At 42.5% G+C, this 14,552-nt stretch overlaps 1 protein-coding gene across 1 annotated transcript; it reads left to right on the top strand.

Annotated features, from left to right (window-relative positions):
* Window positions 1-1,709: 1,709 nt before the first annotated feature.
* gapdhs (glyceraldehyde-3-phosphate dehydrogenase, spermatogenic) lies at window positions 1,710-13,278 on the top strand. Its single transcript, XM_006794897.3, has 11 exons — window positions 1,710-1,804; window positions 8,665-8,724; window positions 9,394-9,490; window positions 10,416-10,522; window positions 11,459-11,549; window positions 11,637-11,755; window positions 11,873-11,954; window positions 12,065-12,216; window positions 12,349-12,511; window positions 12,604-12,701; window positions 12,797-13,278. The coding sequence occupies exons 2-11, from the start codon at window positions 8,696-8,698 to the stop codon at window positions 12,864-12,866; spliced, it is 1,008 nt and encodes a 335-aa protein (XP_006794960.1). The 5' UTR covers window positions 1,710-1,804; window positions 8,665-8,695; the 3' UTR covers window positions 12,867-13,278.
* The last annotated feature ends 1,274 nt before the right edge of the window (window positions 13,279-14,552 follow it).

Here is a 14,552-nt window from a genome sequence, read left to right as displayed (position 1 = left end):
TGGGATCATTGTCATGCTGAAAGATAAACCTGTTAGAGTCAGAATCAGATTCTTTCCCAATGGTACTACATGGTGATCAAAATGAAAATGTATACTTTTCGGCGTTCATAATTCCATCAATTTTGACAAGACCAGTTCTTGTGTAATTTGGTATAGATTCAATCAAATTATGTGTTTTTGTGACAAGCTTGTCACAAAGTGCCTAAAGATACTTTAACACAGGCCAGTGTTAAGTGGTTTAACATAAATAAGTAAATAAACATTCCTCTGAAAATGGTCAGGTACAAGAATGGGACTGAAAATGAGAAATCATCCAATGTCCAACAGCTTCAGAAAGCCTGAAGAATTATTACTCAAGACCACTTTAATTGTATTTTTTGTATATAAACATTATGTAGGAGCAGGAATAATAGGTATTGATTTATGAATAACTTGACATGAATAACTTAAACTTATAATATACTACAGTATATTTCTAACTATCTTATTTTATTTCTTTAACTTTCTCTTTACAGTCCTTTCATTAAAAATGTAATATACTTTAGGCACACGCACGCAGACACAACCAAAAACACAATTTCTCTAATTAACATAATTCATTGTCATAATTCTAGATAGATAGATAGATAGATAGATAGATAGATAGATAGATAGATGGCGCTGTTAGTCCTTATTTCGGATTTATTTCCAATAGCCTTCATAGCCTTTTACCGTAACTATAAGGCTATGTGAGCTAAACAAGTTACAGATTCGTTATGATTCGTCACTTTCATTAAACGACATCCTCTAGACGGAGCAGCTTGCTGTACGATGCTGAAACCAAACACTGAATCTATAATGACGAAATTCGAAAAGTGGAAGTGAAGCATGTGCAAATAACGTCCCTCCTACTGCACTGCAGGGATTTCCCATTTTATGACTGCACGCATCCTGCCTCACGTAGGCTTGTTCTTAGTCTGACATGTGATCTGAAGAAAAGAAGAAAGAATAGAGCTAGCATATTTACGTGTGTGTTTTTATTATTATTATTATTAGTAGTAGTAGTAGTATCATTATGCGGGATACTGTATTTTATTGCATATTGGTCGTACGGTCATAATCTATTCCAGTTTAGAATACCGTCAGGTCTTCATGTATGACTACGTGACATGTTCATGGCTCCCTACATAGCGCTGCATACATCCATATGGCCTCTCTCACACATTAACTGCCCTCCATAGGAGGGCCAGTCTGCAGTCAGATCAATGCACAATCGAGGCCTGCTAACAAAACGTTTGGCCCTCCATCCTACCCTCCCACACGTAGAGTGTCACCAGCCTACCAGTTACTTTGTATGCTTAACTCGCACTTTTGCGATCTAAACCAGCTAGTGCGGGCTCATGAATTGTTGCTATGTAGCCTGCAACAGCTTTATTAAAGCAAATGTGCCCCATTATATTACATCAGAGCCTCGTGTAACGGCTGAGCATCTTGGGAGTGGGACAACCAAATTCTTCATCATTTCATCGCTGGCGTCCTGCCAGCCTCGCTCTTCCTGTCTTCCTTTCATCCTCTACGCAACCCTCGATTCTGCCCTGCGAACAGGCTGTGTGAATAAAGACGTTAACCACATGATTCATTCTTCCGTTACTATGGCAGCGAGGAGAGACCGTGAGCATGTACGCGTTCAGAATGGAGTCCTGACAGAAGATGGCATGACGTCACGTCGCCAGGGCGACCAGGCTTCCCGAGTCACGTGTCTGATATAAAAGCGGAAGGCGTCTCAGTGAATTGCGCACACAACTCAAGAAGCATCATCCGTGAGGTAAGCCGCTACACCGCTTTGCTTTTCAGCGCAAGGACCCAACTAACGTCTGACTTTCAAGTATTTTTAAGTATTCAGGTGGAAGAAATGAATTCCGCTCTACTTTCAGTGTTTCACTCCTCTTTTAGGATGTAGCTACGTGACTCGCGGAAGCTGGTGAGCTTATCATCGCCCTGCATCCACGATTCATTAAGTCGGGCACATAAAACGTCGAAGTGGTGCAGAATGAGAGGAAATATGCCCCACGTGTGCTGCAGGGGTGGTTTATGATTTATTAAGTGTGTCATATTTGGCAGGATTCACGCTTGTATTGTACAGGAAGAGAAGATGCGGCCGTGGCCTTGCAGTCTGGAGAGAGGCAGGCTGTTGTGTTATGTGTTCTGTCTGCGCCATTTTTAACATAATGTGGCTTCAATTAAGAAATAAATCCCGAAAAACACGAAAACAATCCCAATTAGACTGCACTGTGAATTATCATGACGTAATTGTCGTGTATTAAGTTTGCTCCATTCATTCGTCTCAGCGGGTAACGTGACATTGGCAGCTCGGAGTGCTGCATCTGCGGAAGTGGATTAGTCTCCATGTTATGTAACCCAATAGAAAAATGAAGCCTATCTCAGAAGCATACTGATCAGTAGAGTTAGGAGGCAGATGTTTGAATGAATATGTCCCGCAGTGATGCACAGGGCTGTAGGGACTTGAAGGTGGAGGATGAGTAGATGAAGATGACGCTACGTGCTTCCTCCTGTCTTAACCATGAAGTCTGTCGACATTGCGCCATTCTCAGCTGAGCTGTGCGCCTGCGATTGCTGCAGCCTACCCGAGGCAGAGGCCTCAGAGATTCGCGAATGGATAAAATGAATAAGCTATGGTTTATTTCATGGCAGAGAGGAGGAGGCTGCAACTCCCCCCTCTTGACGGCGCAGTGTCGCATGATTCTGCCGCAGTTTACTCCAGACTGGACTGACCTGTTGATGCAGTTCTCTGCTTAGGAGGCCTGTGTTCTCCTTTAATGGCACAGAAGCATACAGGATACAGTTATTGTTCAATTTGTTACTAATAGAAAAGGTCAGATGAGTTCAGTACAGGAGAATTATAATGAGATTACAAGCGTGAATTCATTATTTTAAACTCCACAGAGAATCGTGATGTTTGTCAGTATCTGTGTAGTAATACATTATTTGTGTAGTAATAAATACCACGATGTTGGGTTATTAGTTAAGGTGAACAGTGTTTTTGCTGCTGATTGATTTCATATGCAGGTGTGGTAGGCTACATGCAGATGGAGCCATGGTTGACTGTTGAAGGTCATCCCTCCGCTAGTGAAGGTCACAGCAGGCCCAGAGCTCCAGTGCTGATACCGATCAGCCAGTAATGTTTCATCTTAGACTCCTTTGTTAGCCTGAAATCATTTATTGAGATTTCAACCATGAAGGGGCCCTCACACGTTAGCTCATACTGCTCTACGCTGAAGGTCACAGTATCTTAGGATCCTTAGCAGTCATGCTAAGCACTCTAGTCACATCCTGTGCTGTCAACCTTCAGGTGATGTGCATGACCGATGATGACCTGTTCCTTTAGATTTATTTCTTCTACAGAGTAAAGAAATAGAGAATTTAAAATTAATGCTGGGGAGTTTAGCTATTTTCTGCCTGTAACACACAGAACATGCTATCCTGAGGTGGAGTTCAACCATGTAATTACTAAGATGTATCACATGAAGAAAAGCAGGGGCTCATGTGGCCTCTTTGATGTTGGGTGTAAATGTGGGCTTGATTTTTGTGTGCTGTCTGCAGGAAGAACACTATCAGGCCACGTTAGTCATGCCGGAAAATATTCCCTACCTTGATCCACTCATTTTAGACCCAGGTACTTGTGGGTAAAACCCTACCCACATTAAATTACCACATCCTGTAGTTGGTGGGTTGTCCCCTCTACTAAAAGTTAGTTTTGCGATGACACGGATTTACAAGTAGCCTTGAGTCATTCTTGAAGCACTTATGATTCGCTGTTTTTAGATTAATTCAGGTTTTCCATTCAAAGGAGTTTAGTGGATTACAGGCTGAGGGTGGTGTGAGTGTCCCACTTGACTGTGCTCTGCAGACGTCTTATCACCCTGCAAATCTTTTTTAGGTTGTCTGAGCGAGAATCAACTCCAGAGTGATTCAGCGCTCTGTGCATAACTGGCCCCCAATTTGAGGAAATAAACTCTTGAAAAATGTAGGAAGTAGAGCATGTGGATGTAAGATTGCCTCACTTATTCAGCACAGCACTTCTTATGGATATTACAGTTATAATATATGTTATAGTATGTGGATTTTTGCATAACGAACATCTTTTTAAGACAAGCAGAGAACACCGCATCATTTTACCAACGTGCTGTGGCTTAGCTTATGATATAAAAGGAGGCAAAAGACAGGGACTAACACTTAAATACCAGTCACAAATGAGTGTTGTGAGGACTGTGTGCGTCTGTGATCAGCATAACTGGGATCGGTGAGTCACGTGTCCTTCCGCTGAGTCCTCTGCAGTTTGATACAGCACAGGCTTTACTAATTCATGATGGCCGGTGTGTGCACAAACTCTATACAAGTTTTAGTGGATTACCAAAACATTATAGGCCTCATTGTATTCATCTTATCAAAGCTGGTGTATCTGGTCATAGGAATACACAATTGACTGCCACTAATTAAATGCCTAATAGAAAAGTGGGCCTAATCGGCCTGTCCCTGTCCACAGAAGGCCGGTATATTAATTACAACAGTAAAATAGTAAAATAGGGGGGAAAAGCCCTTATTGGAATGGAAATTGCAGTAATAGTGTGCCTTTTCCCATATAACTTTAACTCTATAGTGCCCAGCAGTGCATAGTGAAAGTGATATGAACATTTTTATGGCGTTATCTCAGAATAATAACATAATAGTATAGCTCACTGCGACTTGTTTGATTTTTGCAAACATCCAGAAGCGGCAAGAACAGAAGACATTACCTAATTGTATAGTGCGCCCGGCCTCCGGCCAATCAACCTACTGCAGTGGAAAACCACTGGAGAGAGAGCAAGGGTGTGTCAGGGGGATAGATAGCTGTGGGGGAGGGGGTGCAAAATAAGGGCAAATGAAGGAGGAGTTAGTGGGCAGGAAAAGCCCTGTCAGAGTAAGTGAGTTCACTGACAAATCTTTCCGATGGAAGCGCTTCCAATGAATGCACCAAAGCAAACCAAAGAGCGAGAAAATTAGCTTGAGTCTGCCTGTCATGCAGTCAATAGAGTCAGCTGTGTCTCTCCTTCAGCTCCGTCTCTTGTGTGTGAACAGTGTTACGTAGCAGAACATCTGTGCTACCTCAAACTTATGCCCATATAAGGGTTTGTAGCAAGTTCCTGCAGACCGTATGTTGTTCAAAGGAGACATATTTTGAAGAAACACAATCAGTGTTTGTTTTGTCAATCGTAGGCGCTCGACGCTGTAAAAAATGTGCACAGAAGGAAAGAAATGCTGTGTCATTGCTCCACTTCCCTCTACTCCTTTCACTTACGCGTCAGCTCTCAATTTTGAGAATTAATTTTTTTCCACCTGCTGCAGACGATCGTCTTTGTCCTTTTTCTGGTCGAATAGTTATGAGTCATCTCTCTCCCTCAACAGTCCCTCCAGTGCACGTACAGCAAACACTGGAGGGGCCCCTATTCTGCACCCCCTCTGCATAAACCTGGGTGAGGAATATAGGCCAAAGCCTTGGGGGTTGGGGGAGTCTGTGTCAGTGGTGGTGGGGGTACGCAGACAAAAAAGCGGCGACAAATAGAGGGATGGAGGGAGGGTGGTGAATTTTAATGATTAGTTTGGGTGGTGGGAATGAGCAGAGGGCAAATGTGTGGAACTCATGGAGCCAACAAAAGTATAACAGCTCGAAGTGCAGGTCAGAAGGGAAGGACAACAAGCATGCACCATATGTCCAGCTATTCAGTATGATCTAAGCTTTAATGCCATTCATTTTTTTATTCCTTTCACCTGTTCAGAATGATTTTCACCACCAATTTCTTGGAGCAGCCTTGTTCACCTACATTTAGATCAGATCTCATTTTTTTCCCAGTCTTGCATTGACTCCTCAGGTCAGTCTGTCTTTCTGTAAATGCCAAACACACAGTTTGGTGCGTCTGCGTGCAGTGCATGGTCAGAAACGTATAGAAGGCTTATGTTCCTTCTTTGAACAATTGAATGAGTATCAGCAGATTGGAAGCTGCAGTTACCAGCATATCACCTCTCCGCCCTGCACAGTGCTGTCTTTGTGAGATGTGGCGCGTCTGTGCGAGCACTCTTGGGGGGTGGGTAATAACAGACCAGCGCTGTTTGGGCTGACGGTAAATTCAAATGCAATGTCCTCGGTAGATATGCGCAATAAAAACCTGGTGCAATTTAGGCGACCTTTAGTGAAACTATGGTGTTGTAATTGTTGCACAAAAACCTTAAGTGTAATGTAATATACCTCACCATTAGCATGATGCAAAGAGTTTTACTGGTTATCATAGTGCTCCTCAAATGGACTACTAAATAGTGATGCATGCAGTCTGATACCAGCGACCTTCATCGTGTCATGACAGAAGTGCCTGCCATGACATGAGTCTGTCTTTAGTATGTGCTCCATCATGCCGTCCTGCAAAGATCTGTCTCCTTGTGAGCGCACTGCTATTCCATTTTCTATCTTTAGTTCAGTATAAAAGCCTCTTAAAAAGTAAGAGAGCGGCTGTTTTGTTATGGTTACCCGAGGCAGCTGCTCCGTGTTGGAAAAACTTAGAGCAACAAGAGAGAAAATCGAGGAGGGAAATGAACTGTGAAACAGGCAACAAGGGCAGAGAGAGGTGGAGGGGGGACCCTGCAGTGTTTTATGAATGCACAAAAGGTGAAACCTGAGAACTGCACGGTCACACTGGACCTTCTTCCTCTCTCTTGTCCCCTCTCCATCTTTTTTTTTTCTTGGTGACCTTGTGTGTGGATGCAAGCAGCAGAAAACAAAATGGCCGCTCTTGCCTTAAGAGGACGGTGCTGCAAACATGGAGACAAGAAGTCTAATAACTGAAACCACTGAGGCCATCACAGGTCGCATCACATCACTGCTGGCAGGCTGTTCGATAAATTGATTCTGACTGGAAACAAATGGTGCCGCTCCTCTCTGCATTAATGACCACAGCAGATACATCCAGGTGAAAATAATCCAGAGTCTCATGTGCAGTTATTTTTGTGTGAAAGAAAGAGCGATTATTCATCATAATCTGGCACTCCCTTTATTCTATTTAAAGTGCTCCCACAATGCATTTCACCAGATCCACGACCTGCCCTACTTGCTTGTCAGAGAGTCACGCACACATTTGTGTAGACACACACACGCTCTCTCTCTCTCTCTCTCTCTCACACACACACACACACAAAACAGATTAGGAGATTACAGTTGTCTAAAATGACGAACAGCCAGTTCCAAGGACAATCCGCATTGCCCTTACTTACTCTACCTGCCCTGCCACTCGCACATATACACACACTTACATGCACATACTGTCTCACACACACAGCACCAGCATCACCAGCACTGCTTTGATTGTGAACGTGTTATTGGTTGGTGACAAGCTGCAGACGGAAACCTCCCATAACCCTCCAACACGAGGTTGCACGAGTTGGGAGACTAGACATGATATCAGGATGTCAGGAGTCAACGTTTTTAATATAGAGAGAGCGAGGACGGCGAAGGAGCTGAAGTGGTGGAGAGGGAAAGCAGAGCTGGTAAAAAAGACAAGAAGGGTGGGACTAGGAGGAGGAGAAGGAGGTGTAGTGAGGAGGAACCAGAGTGTTCCAGTATGAAAGGGAGAGGAAGGTAGAGGGAAAACGGTCACGCTTCCTCTCTATCAAGTCCCTGCTTGCTCCACATACCTACCTCCTTCCCTTTATATCCCATTGTTGTTGAAACATGTCGCTGCATGAGGTAACGCCTCCCTACTCCTGCGGCAGTTGCCTGTACAACACATTTTTCTGGCAGCCTGTATTTTTCCCCTGTTGGCATTAAACACAGTCACACTCTCGCACACTTTCTGGCTTGTGCTATGCTTTCAGTCATCATACCTGGCTCAAAAATGTCATGCAAACTCATAAGCGTTCTTCACAGGCGTTAGTGTTTTTGCCTTTAGTGCTAATGTGTCACAGAGGGCATCCAGGTATTGTGAGATGACAGTTTTTTACAGTGTTGCCTCAATGCTGAAATCACCGAAGGGGCTGATGTTGAAATTTGGGCGTTTCAAATCTTTTTAAGATGTTGCATACGACAATATGTAACCTCACTTCACCCCACATGACCTCCGACTGAGTGGAGAGGACAGAAACAAGTGTGAGGATCAGTGTAAAACGTGGAGGAAAGGAGGAGAGGAAGACAAAAAAAACATCTGTAAATTCAAAGTGAAATGGATGATAGAGGGTAGCTTGGCACAAATGGATTTGTGATTTATTGCACATGTGCTTCTTTTTGGTTTTGCCTGCTCATTTCCTGTGGTTGTATGAGTGTAAGGTCATGTATTAACTTGCCACAATTTTTTTTTTTCTTGACTTTCGGTATATTATATTCATTTTGACACTGCAAGCCAACAATATATCTGTCCTTCCTAAAGCTGCTTCATTTTCTTGGGGCTGCACTCTGCCTGACTCTGATGTTTTAAAAATTTTATATATCAGCTATTTTTGGCTGGGTTGACAACAGATGGCATCTTTATCTGCCTTATCTGGGGTTGATAGCTTGCTTGTATTTTCTGTCATTTGATGTTCAATATTGTTTAAATGAATTCATTTCAAATGTGATGATTTATTTAATTTTCTTTCTTTTTCTTCCAGGTTACTCCACACTCCCTAAGCAGCAGCCACCATGTCAGACCTTTGTGTTGGAATCAATGGGTCAGTTTGAAACACACACACACACACACACACACACACACACACACGGACACTACCAAGATGGGTAAGAGTGACTTCTGGTGGTTACAGTAGGATATCATTGAAGCAAAAACTGGGGCTGGGCAGCATTGGTGGTTAGTAAAGATGTGTTAAAGAGGAACCAAAGGGCAAATGCACCATAACAAATTCATTATTAACAAGTAATAACTGCACAGTAAAGCCTGTTTTGATGCTGAAAGGTTTACTGTGATATTGAATTGAAATTATTAGAAGTAAACACTCTCCATGATTGAGCCACCTCTTCCTTTAGCCATCGTTGAAATTATATTATATTGTGGTTACAGTTTGAGGCTATATTTGTTTTCAGGACTAAAAAAAAGATAATCTTTTTTTGTTCATAAAAAATTTCATCCACCGTAACATTTCTGTAATATCACATTCACAGATGTGCTTGTAATGAGGGACACATGCTGTCTATTTTTGAGTAATTGGATAAGCATGACATGATGTGGACATATAAGAGTGTAGTGAAAGTTCCTCGTATTAAAACTGTAAAGTGTTGCTGCAGTGGACATGGACTGATCCCATGGGTGCTGTGACATCCTGAGGAAGTTTCCCACTGTTTTCCCATGGCAACTATTCCTAATCTCTCCATCGCTGTCTCTGCAGATTTGGTCGCATTGGCCGCCTGGTCCTGAGGGCTTGCCTTCAGAAGGGCATCAAGGTTGTGGCCATCAATGACCCGTTCATTGACCTGCAGTACATGGTGAGTAAATCTACTGCCTGCTAAGTAGGGCTGTGCGATATGACAAAAATCTCATATCCCGATATAAGACATTTATCGTCCTGACAACAATATAAATCACAAAAATGTAATATTTTCTGTAAATTCTGTGACTCTCGGGCAACTCGACTTGCGTGAAGTTTTTCCAGCTGGGCGTCCTTTACCTGGATGCGAGTGTTTTAACCGATGCATGAAACGTTACAGTTTTAGACATAAGTTGTAACGGCCACCATTTTCTTTCAAAGTTTGAGTCTAAGATTTATTTTTTAGCATCTAACAGCTCTTTCTTTTTTATTTTTTTTTCTTCTCATCCGTCAACACTCTGCATACTCTTTCACGTGATTCAGTTTATTTTGAAAAGTCTCAACAGGATCTTGAGCTTTATTGTGAAAGGTTTAGTAGAAAACAAACAAGCAGACAGCGGAGCCATGCCATGGTTTTACCATCATTGTTGCTAACGACGACATGTAAAAACAGGCGCTTGTCCGTGTGGTTATATTAAATATAAGAGAAAGAGAGAACTTTAAGAAATTAATATAGCCACTACAGTGACCATCAAAATGATGAAAAAATGTTGCTGTAAACAGTTTATTTTACGACACCACGAAACAAATGATAGCGTAAAATGAAAGGATAGAAGTTTTTATATCGTCATCCGATATATATCGATATATATTGAACAGCCCTACTGCTACGTTATCTAAATTATTCAGGCTGTGTAGTATAAATCCATGTTGTCATGTAGGAATGGATGTCTGTTGTTTGGGTGCTAATAGAAAACTTAATCTCGCAGTGGTTTTTTTTCTGAAAACTGCCCAGAAAATTCCAGGAGGGTATAAAACGTGTTTGCTTCCTTGTGAAGCACTCCCCATATTAACGTCATCACTGTCATCCCTCCTGCTTCTAGGTTTACATGTTCAAGTACGACTCCACTCATGGCCGTTACCGTGGTGAAGTGTCTGCAGATAATGGCAAACTTGTCGTCGATGGCCAAGCCATCTCTGTCTTCCAGTGGTAAGTAACGACAACGTTAACTGGCCGGTGGCTGTTTTCTGCTACAGAGAGCAGATGTAAACAGGCTGAAAAAATGTTTCAGTTCAGTTTTTTTTTTTTATCTAAAGCTGCTTCATTTTTCAAAGTAAACATCCGGTGACATTAGAGGAAGAACATCAGCAATCTTCTCTGACCAGGCATGTGATGAGAGTGGGGAAGAGTGTAGACAGGAGCGGTACAAAGCACTGACTATGGCTGCAAGAAAAGTTGCTGCTCTGCAATTGTGGCATATAAAGAAACAGGCAGCGAGAAAAGGGAAGTGTAGAAGAAGTGGTCAGTTCACTATGGGAAGTCCCCCCAGCAGCTTGAGGATATAATGACTGCAACAACTGAGGGACGATTGAGGGTCACCTGACCCAGCCCTAGTTATGAGCTGTTGAAAAAGGAAAGTTTTAAGTCTGATCTTATAGAGAGGCTGTCTCTGTCCCAAATCCAAGCTTGGAGCTGGTTCCATAGGAGAGGGCCTTTAGAGCTGAAGGCGCTGCCTCCCATTTTACTTTTAGAAACTCCAGGAACCACAAGAGAGTCTCAGAGCGATATGCCTTGTTGGGATAATATGAGGTTTTTAAGATGTGATGAGCGGCATATTTAGCATTTTGCATGTGAAAAGAAAGACTTTTAAAATCAATTCTGGATTTAACAGGCAGCCAGTGAGAACAGCTAGTTTGGTTTCTAGTCCCTGTTAGTACTCTCATTGGAGCTGTTTGGATAAACTCAAAGGGGCGAGACAGGATGTTGCTACTTTAGCCAGCTGTATGTAGTAATACTCCTGTTTCGAGGTTTTTTTAGGATAAAATACAGTAACGTGAATCAGGTAAAAGCAAAAGAAGCTGATGTACAGAGACCTGCCAAATTTAAGGTGATTCTGGACTGATGCAGTTTCTTCTATAACTCTAGTATGAAGCCAGCTGAAATCCCCTGGGGCAGCTCTGGAGCCAAATATGTTGTTGAGTCCACTGGAGTTTTCCTCAGTGTTGAGAAGGCCTCTGTAAGTACAAAAACACAGACAAACACAGACAAACGCAACGACATTCCAGGAAATGTTTCTAACCTGCGCTCTCTCTCCCAATCGCAGTTTCACATCCAGGGTGGTGCAAAGCGTGTGGTTGTGTCAGCCCCCTCACCCGATGCTCCAATGTTTGTCATGGGAGTTAATGAGGACAAATACGACCCCTCCTCCATGACTATTGTCAGGTAACATAATTTAACTGTTAACCTAAATTTAGCTTTAGAACTTTAAAAGAAACCCTAAATATCATATCTACTAGTATATTGTAAAATAACTAATCGTGTCTGTTGCTCTGTTCATAGTAATGCCTCCTGCACCACCAACTGCCTGGCCCCCCTGGCCAAAGTCATCCACGATAGCTTTGGCATCGAGGAGGCCCTCATGGTAAGTAAGAGTAATTCTATACAGTGTCTGAGTATGATAAGCAAATGTAATATTTATGATCTTGTTTTTTAAGCCTTAAAGGTTAATAATGTGTCATGTGATATCTGTAGACAACAGTCCACGCATACACAGCCACACAGAAGACAGTGGATGGTCCCAGTGCCAAGGCCTGGCGTGACGGCCGTGGTGCCCATGCAAACATCATTCCAGCTTCCACTGGTGCTGCCAAGGCAGTGGGCAAAGTCATTCCTGAACTCAATGGGTAAAGACACACATACAAAAGTTTCAGCTGCCTAAGCTGGTGTACACTTTAGCCAGTTGTTGAAGAAATGAAGACTGATTAATAAAAAGTGCAGAAATCACTTTTTTGTCCTTTGCCTCCTTCTTTCTGTAGTAAGCTGACAGGCATGGCATTCAGGGTGCCAGTGGCCGATGTGTCAGTGGTGGATCTGACATGCCGTCTCTCCAAGCCTGCTTCATACGCTGAGATTAAGCAAGCCGTCAAGAAGGCCGCCGAGGGACCCTTGAAAGGAGTGCTGGGTTACACCGAGGACCAGGTATTCTATATAAACAGCTGATTTAATATTGTTATCATCGATCTGTGATCTGCTTTACTTTACACTCACGTGGTGTGCTTTGTGTTTGCCAGGTGGTGTCCTCTGATTTCATCGGTGATACTCATTCCTCCATCTTTGATGCTGGTGCTGGCATCTCCCTCAATGACAACTTTGTCAAGCTCATTTCCTGGTGAGTTTTCAGCATGTCCCGTCCAGCCCCTCATAGAAAACAGGAAGTCTGGAAAAAAAGACGCTGGCTAATTCATTTTCCTTTCCTCCAACCAGGTATGACAATGAGTACGGCTACAGCAACCGCGTTGCCGACCTGCTGCTGTACATGCACTCCAAGGAGTAGGCACTTCTTGTCCAGCAAGGAAATCAGCAAAGGGACCACCCCTAATTCATCCTTTACTTCCACCCTTCTCTTTTACACACAAGCCTAACCCATAGTCATAGCATCACAACCATTAGCTCTACTACAGTATATGTAGGCAGCAGCAGTGTGTTTGAGTGTTTATGAGTTATTCTGGTTTTGTTTTATTCTTCTTATAATTCCAAGGCGACCGTTTGGTGAAATTTTTGTGTCCGTGTGCCCCTCTCCACCTCCCACTGCCACCTTAGATGTGTCATTATGACTCAGTACTATGGTAACTACTGTATCCATCGCCCTGTTGGTGTGTTTAAAGGCTTTATCACCAGTAAAAGGAGGAAGCTGAGAGGCAGAACTATTGCAACTCTGCTGAAGGATAAATAAAAGTTGAAAAACCTCACGTTGTCCTGTTTTATGCTTCTAATCAACCAAAATACAACTTGTTTGACTGAAATATGTAATAACAACCAGTAACACTGTGATATACAGAATTACTAGAATTACTGTAACAATGATAACGAGAAGATCCATGACATAGCCACTACTCCTGGTCATGACAGCATTTTAAATTAGCTGTTACTGTGATCTTTGGGTATGGACATGCAGAGGAGGGATGGTGGATGCACTCGACAAAAGATCCACACTGAAAATTATCATGATTTGCTTTGAACTCCAACTTTATATTCAAAAGTTCTGGCAAAAGCAGCTGTGTTTTAATCCACAGGATAATCTTCCAATTTCCAATTTTATTTATAAAGCACTTTAAAATACCCAGCAAAGGAAAAAAGTGCTGTGCAGAAAATAAGTTAAAACAATAGAATAACAGAAAACAGCAAAATAAATAAATAAAACATAAAATTAAAACAGCCCTATATTAAAACAAAAACAAGATAAAACAGCATCGAATCACCTAAAAACAACTGAAATAAAAACCAACATCTCACGTGGTGTCAAAGGCCAGGGTAAAGAGGTGGGTTTTCAAGAGTGACTTAAAAACAGGTTAAAAAAAACTGGCCTGTCTAATCTCTAAAGGAAGCTCGTTCCACAGTTTTGGAGCTGCTACAGCAAAAGCACGATCCCCTCTAAGTTTACGCCCAGTCCTGGGTACATTCAGGAGCAGCTGATCAGCTGACCTGAGAGAGTGGGTGGGTGTATAAGGCTGTAGCAGCTCAGAGAGATACGATGGGGCTAGGCCATGGAGAGCTTTAAAAGTACATAAAAGAATTTTAAAATGAATCCTAAAAGAAATGGGCAGCCAGTGAAGTGAAGCTAAAACAGGGGAAATGTGCTCAAACTTTTGAGTGCCAGTTAAAAGACGAGCTGCGGCATTTTGCACCCTCTGTAGATGACTAATATATGATGCGCTGACCCCAATATAAAGTGCATTACAGTAATCCAGCCGAGTGCTAACAAAGGCGTGGATCACTGTCTCAAAGTGCTGCCGTGAAAGAATTGGCTTTATTTTTGCCAGCTGCCTGAGGTGAAAGAAGCTAGATTTTACCACTGCCTTAATTTGATTATTAAACTTCAGATCACAGTCCACTTTGACCCCTAGGTTTGTGACAGTTGGCTTAACATACTGGGCCAGGGAATCTAGATACACATTGGGGGTCTCAGTGGGGCTACCAAAAACCATCACCTCTGTCTTTTTATCATTGAATTTTAAAAAGT

Source organism: Neolamprologus brichardi, chromosome 11, assembly GCF_056152115.1.
Source record: "Neolamprologus brichardi isolate AB-2024 chromosome 11, ASM5615211v1, whole genome shotgun sequence".
NCBI classification, from domain to species: Eukaryota; Metazoa; Chordata; class Actinopteri; order Cichliformes; family Cichlidae; genus Neolamprologus; species Neolamprologus brichardi.
This window is presented reverse-complemented; position numbering and strand designations above follow the sequence as displayed.

Excerpts from the sequence above, each read along its gene's own strand:
- gapdhs (XM_006794897.3), top strand. The coding sequence starts at position 8,696 with ATGTCAGACCTTTGTGTTGGAATCAATGG. Across the intron at positions 9,491-10,415 it reads TCATTGACCTGCAGTACATG|GTTTACATGTTCAAGTACGA; the intron begins GTGAGTAAATCT and ends TCCTGCTTCTAG. Across the intron at positions 12,512-12,603 it reads TGGGTTACACCGAGGACCAG|GTGGTGTCCTCTGATTTCAT; the intron begins GTATTCTATATA and ends TGTGTTTGCCAG.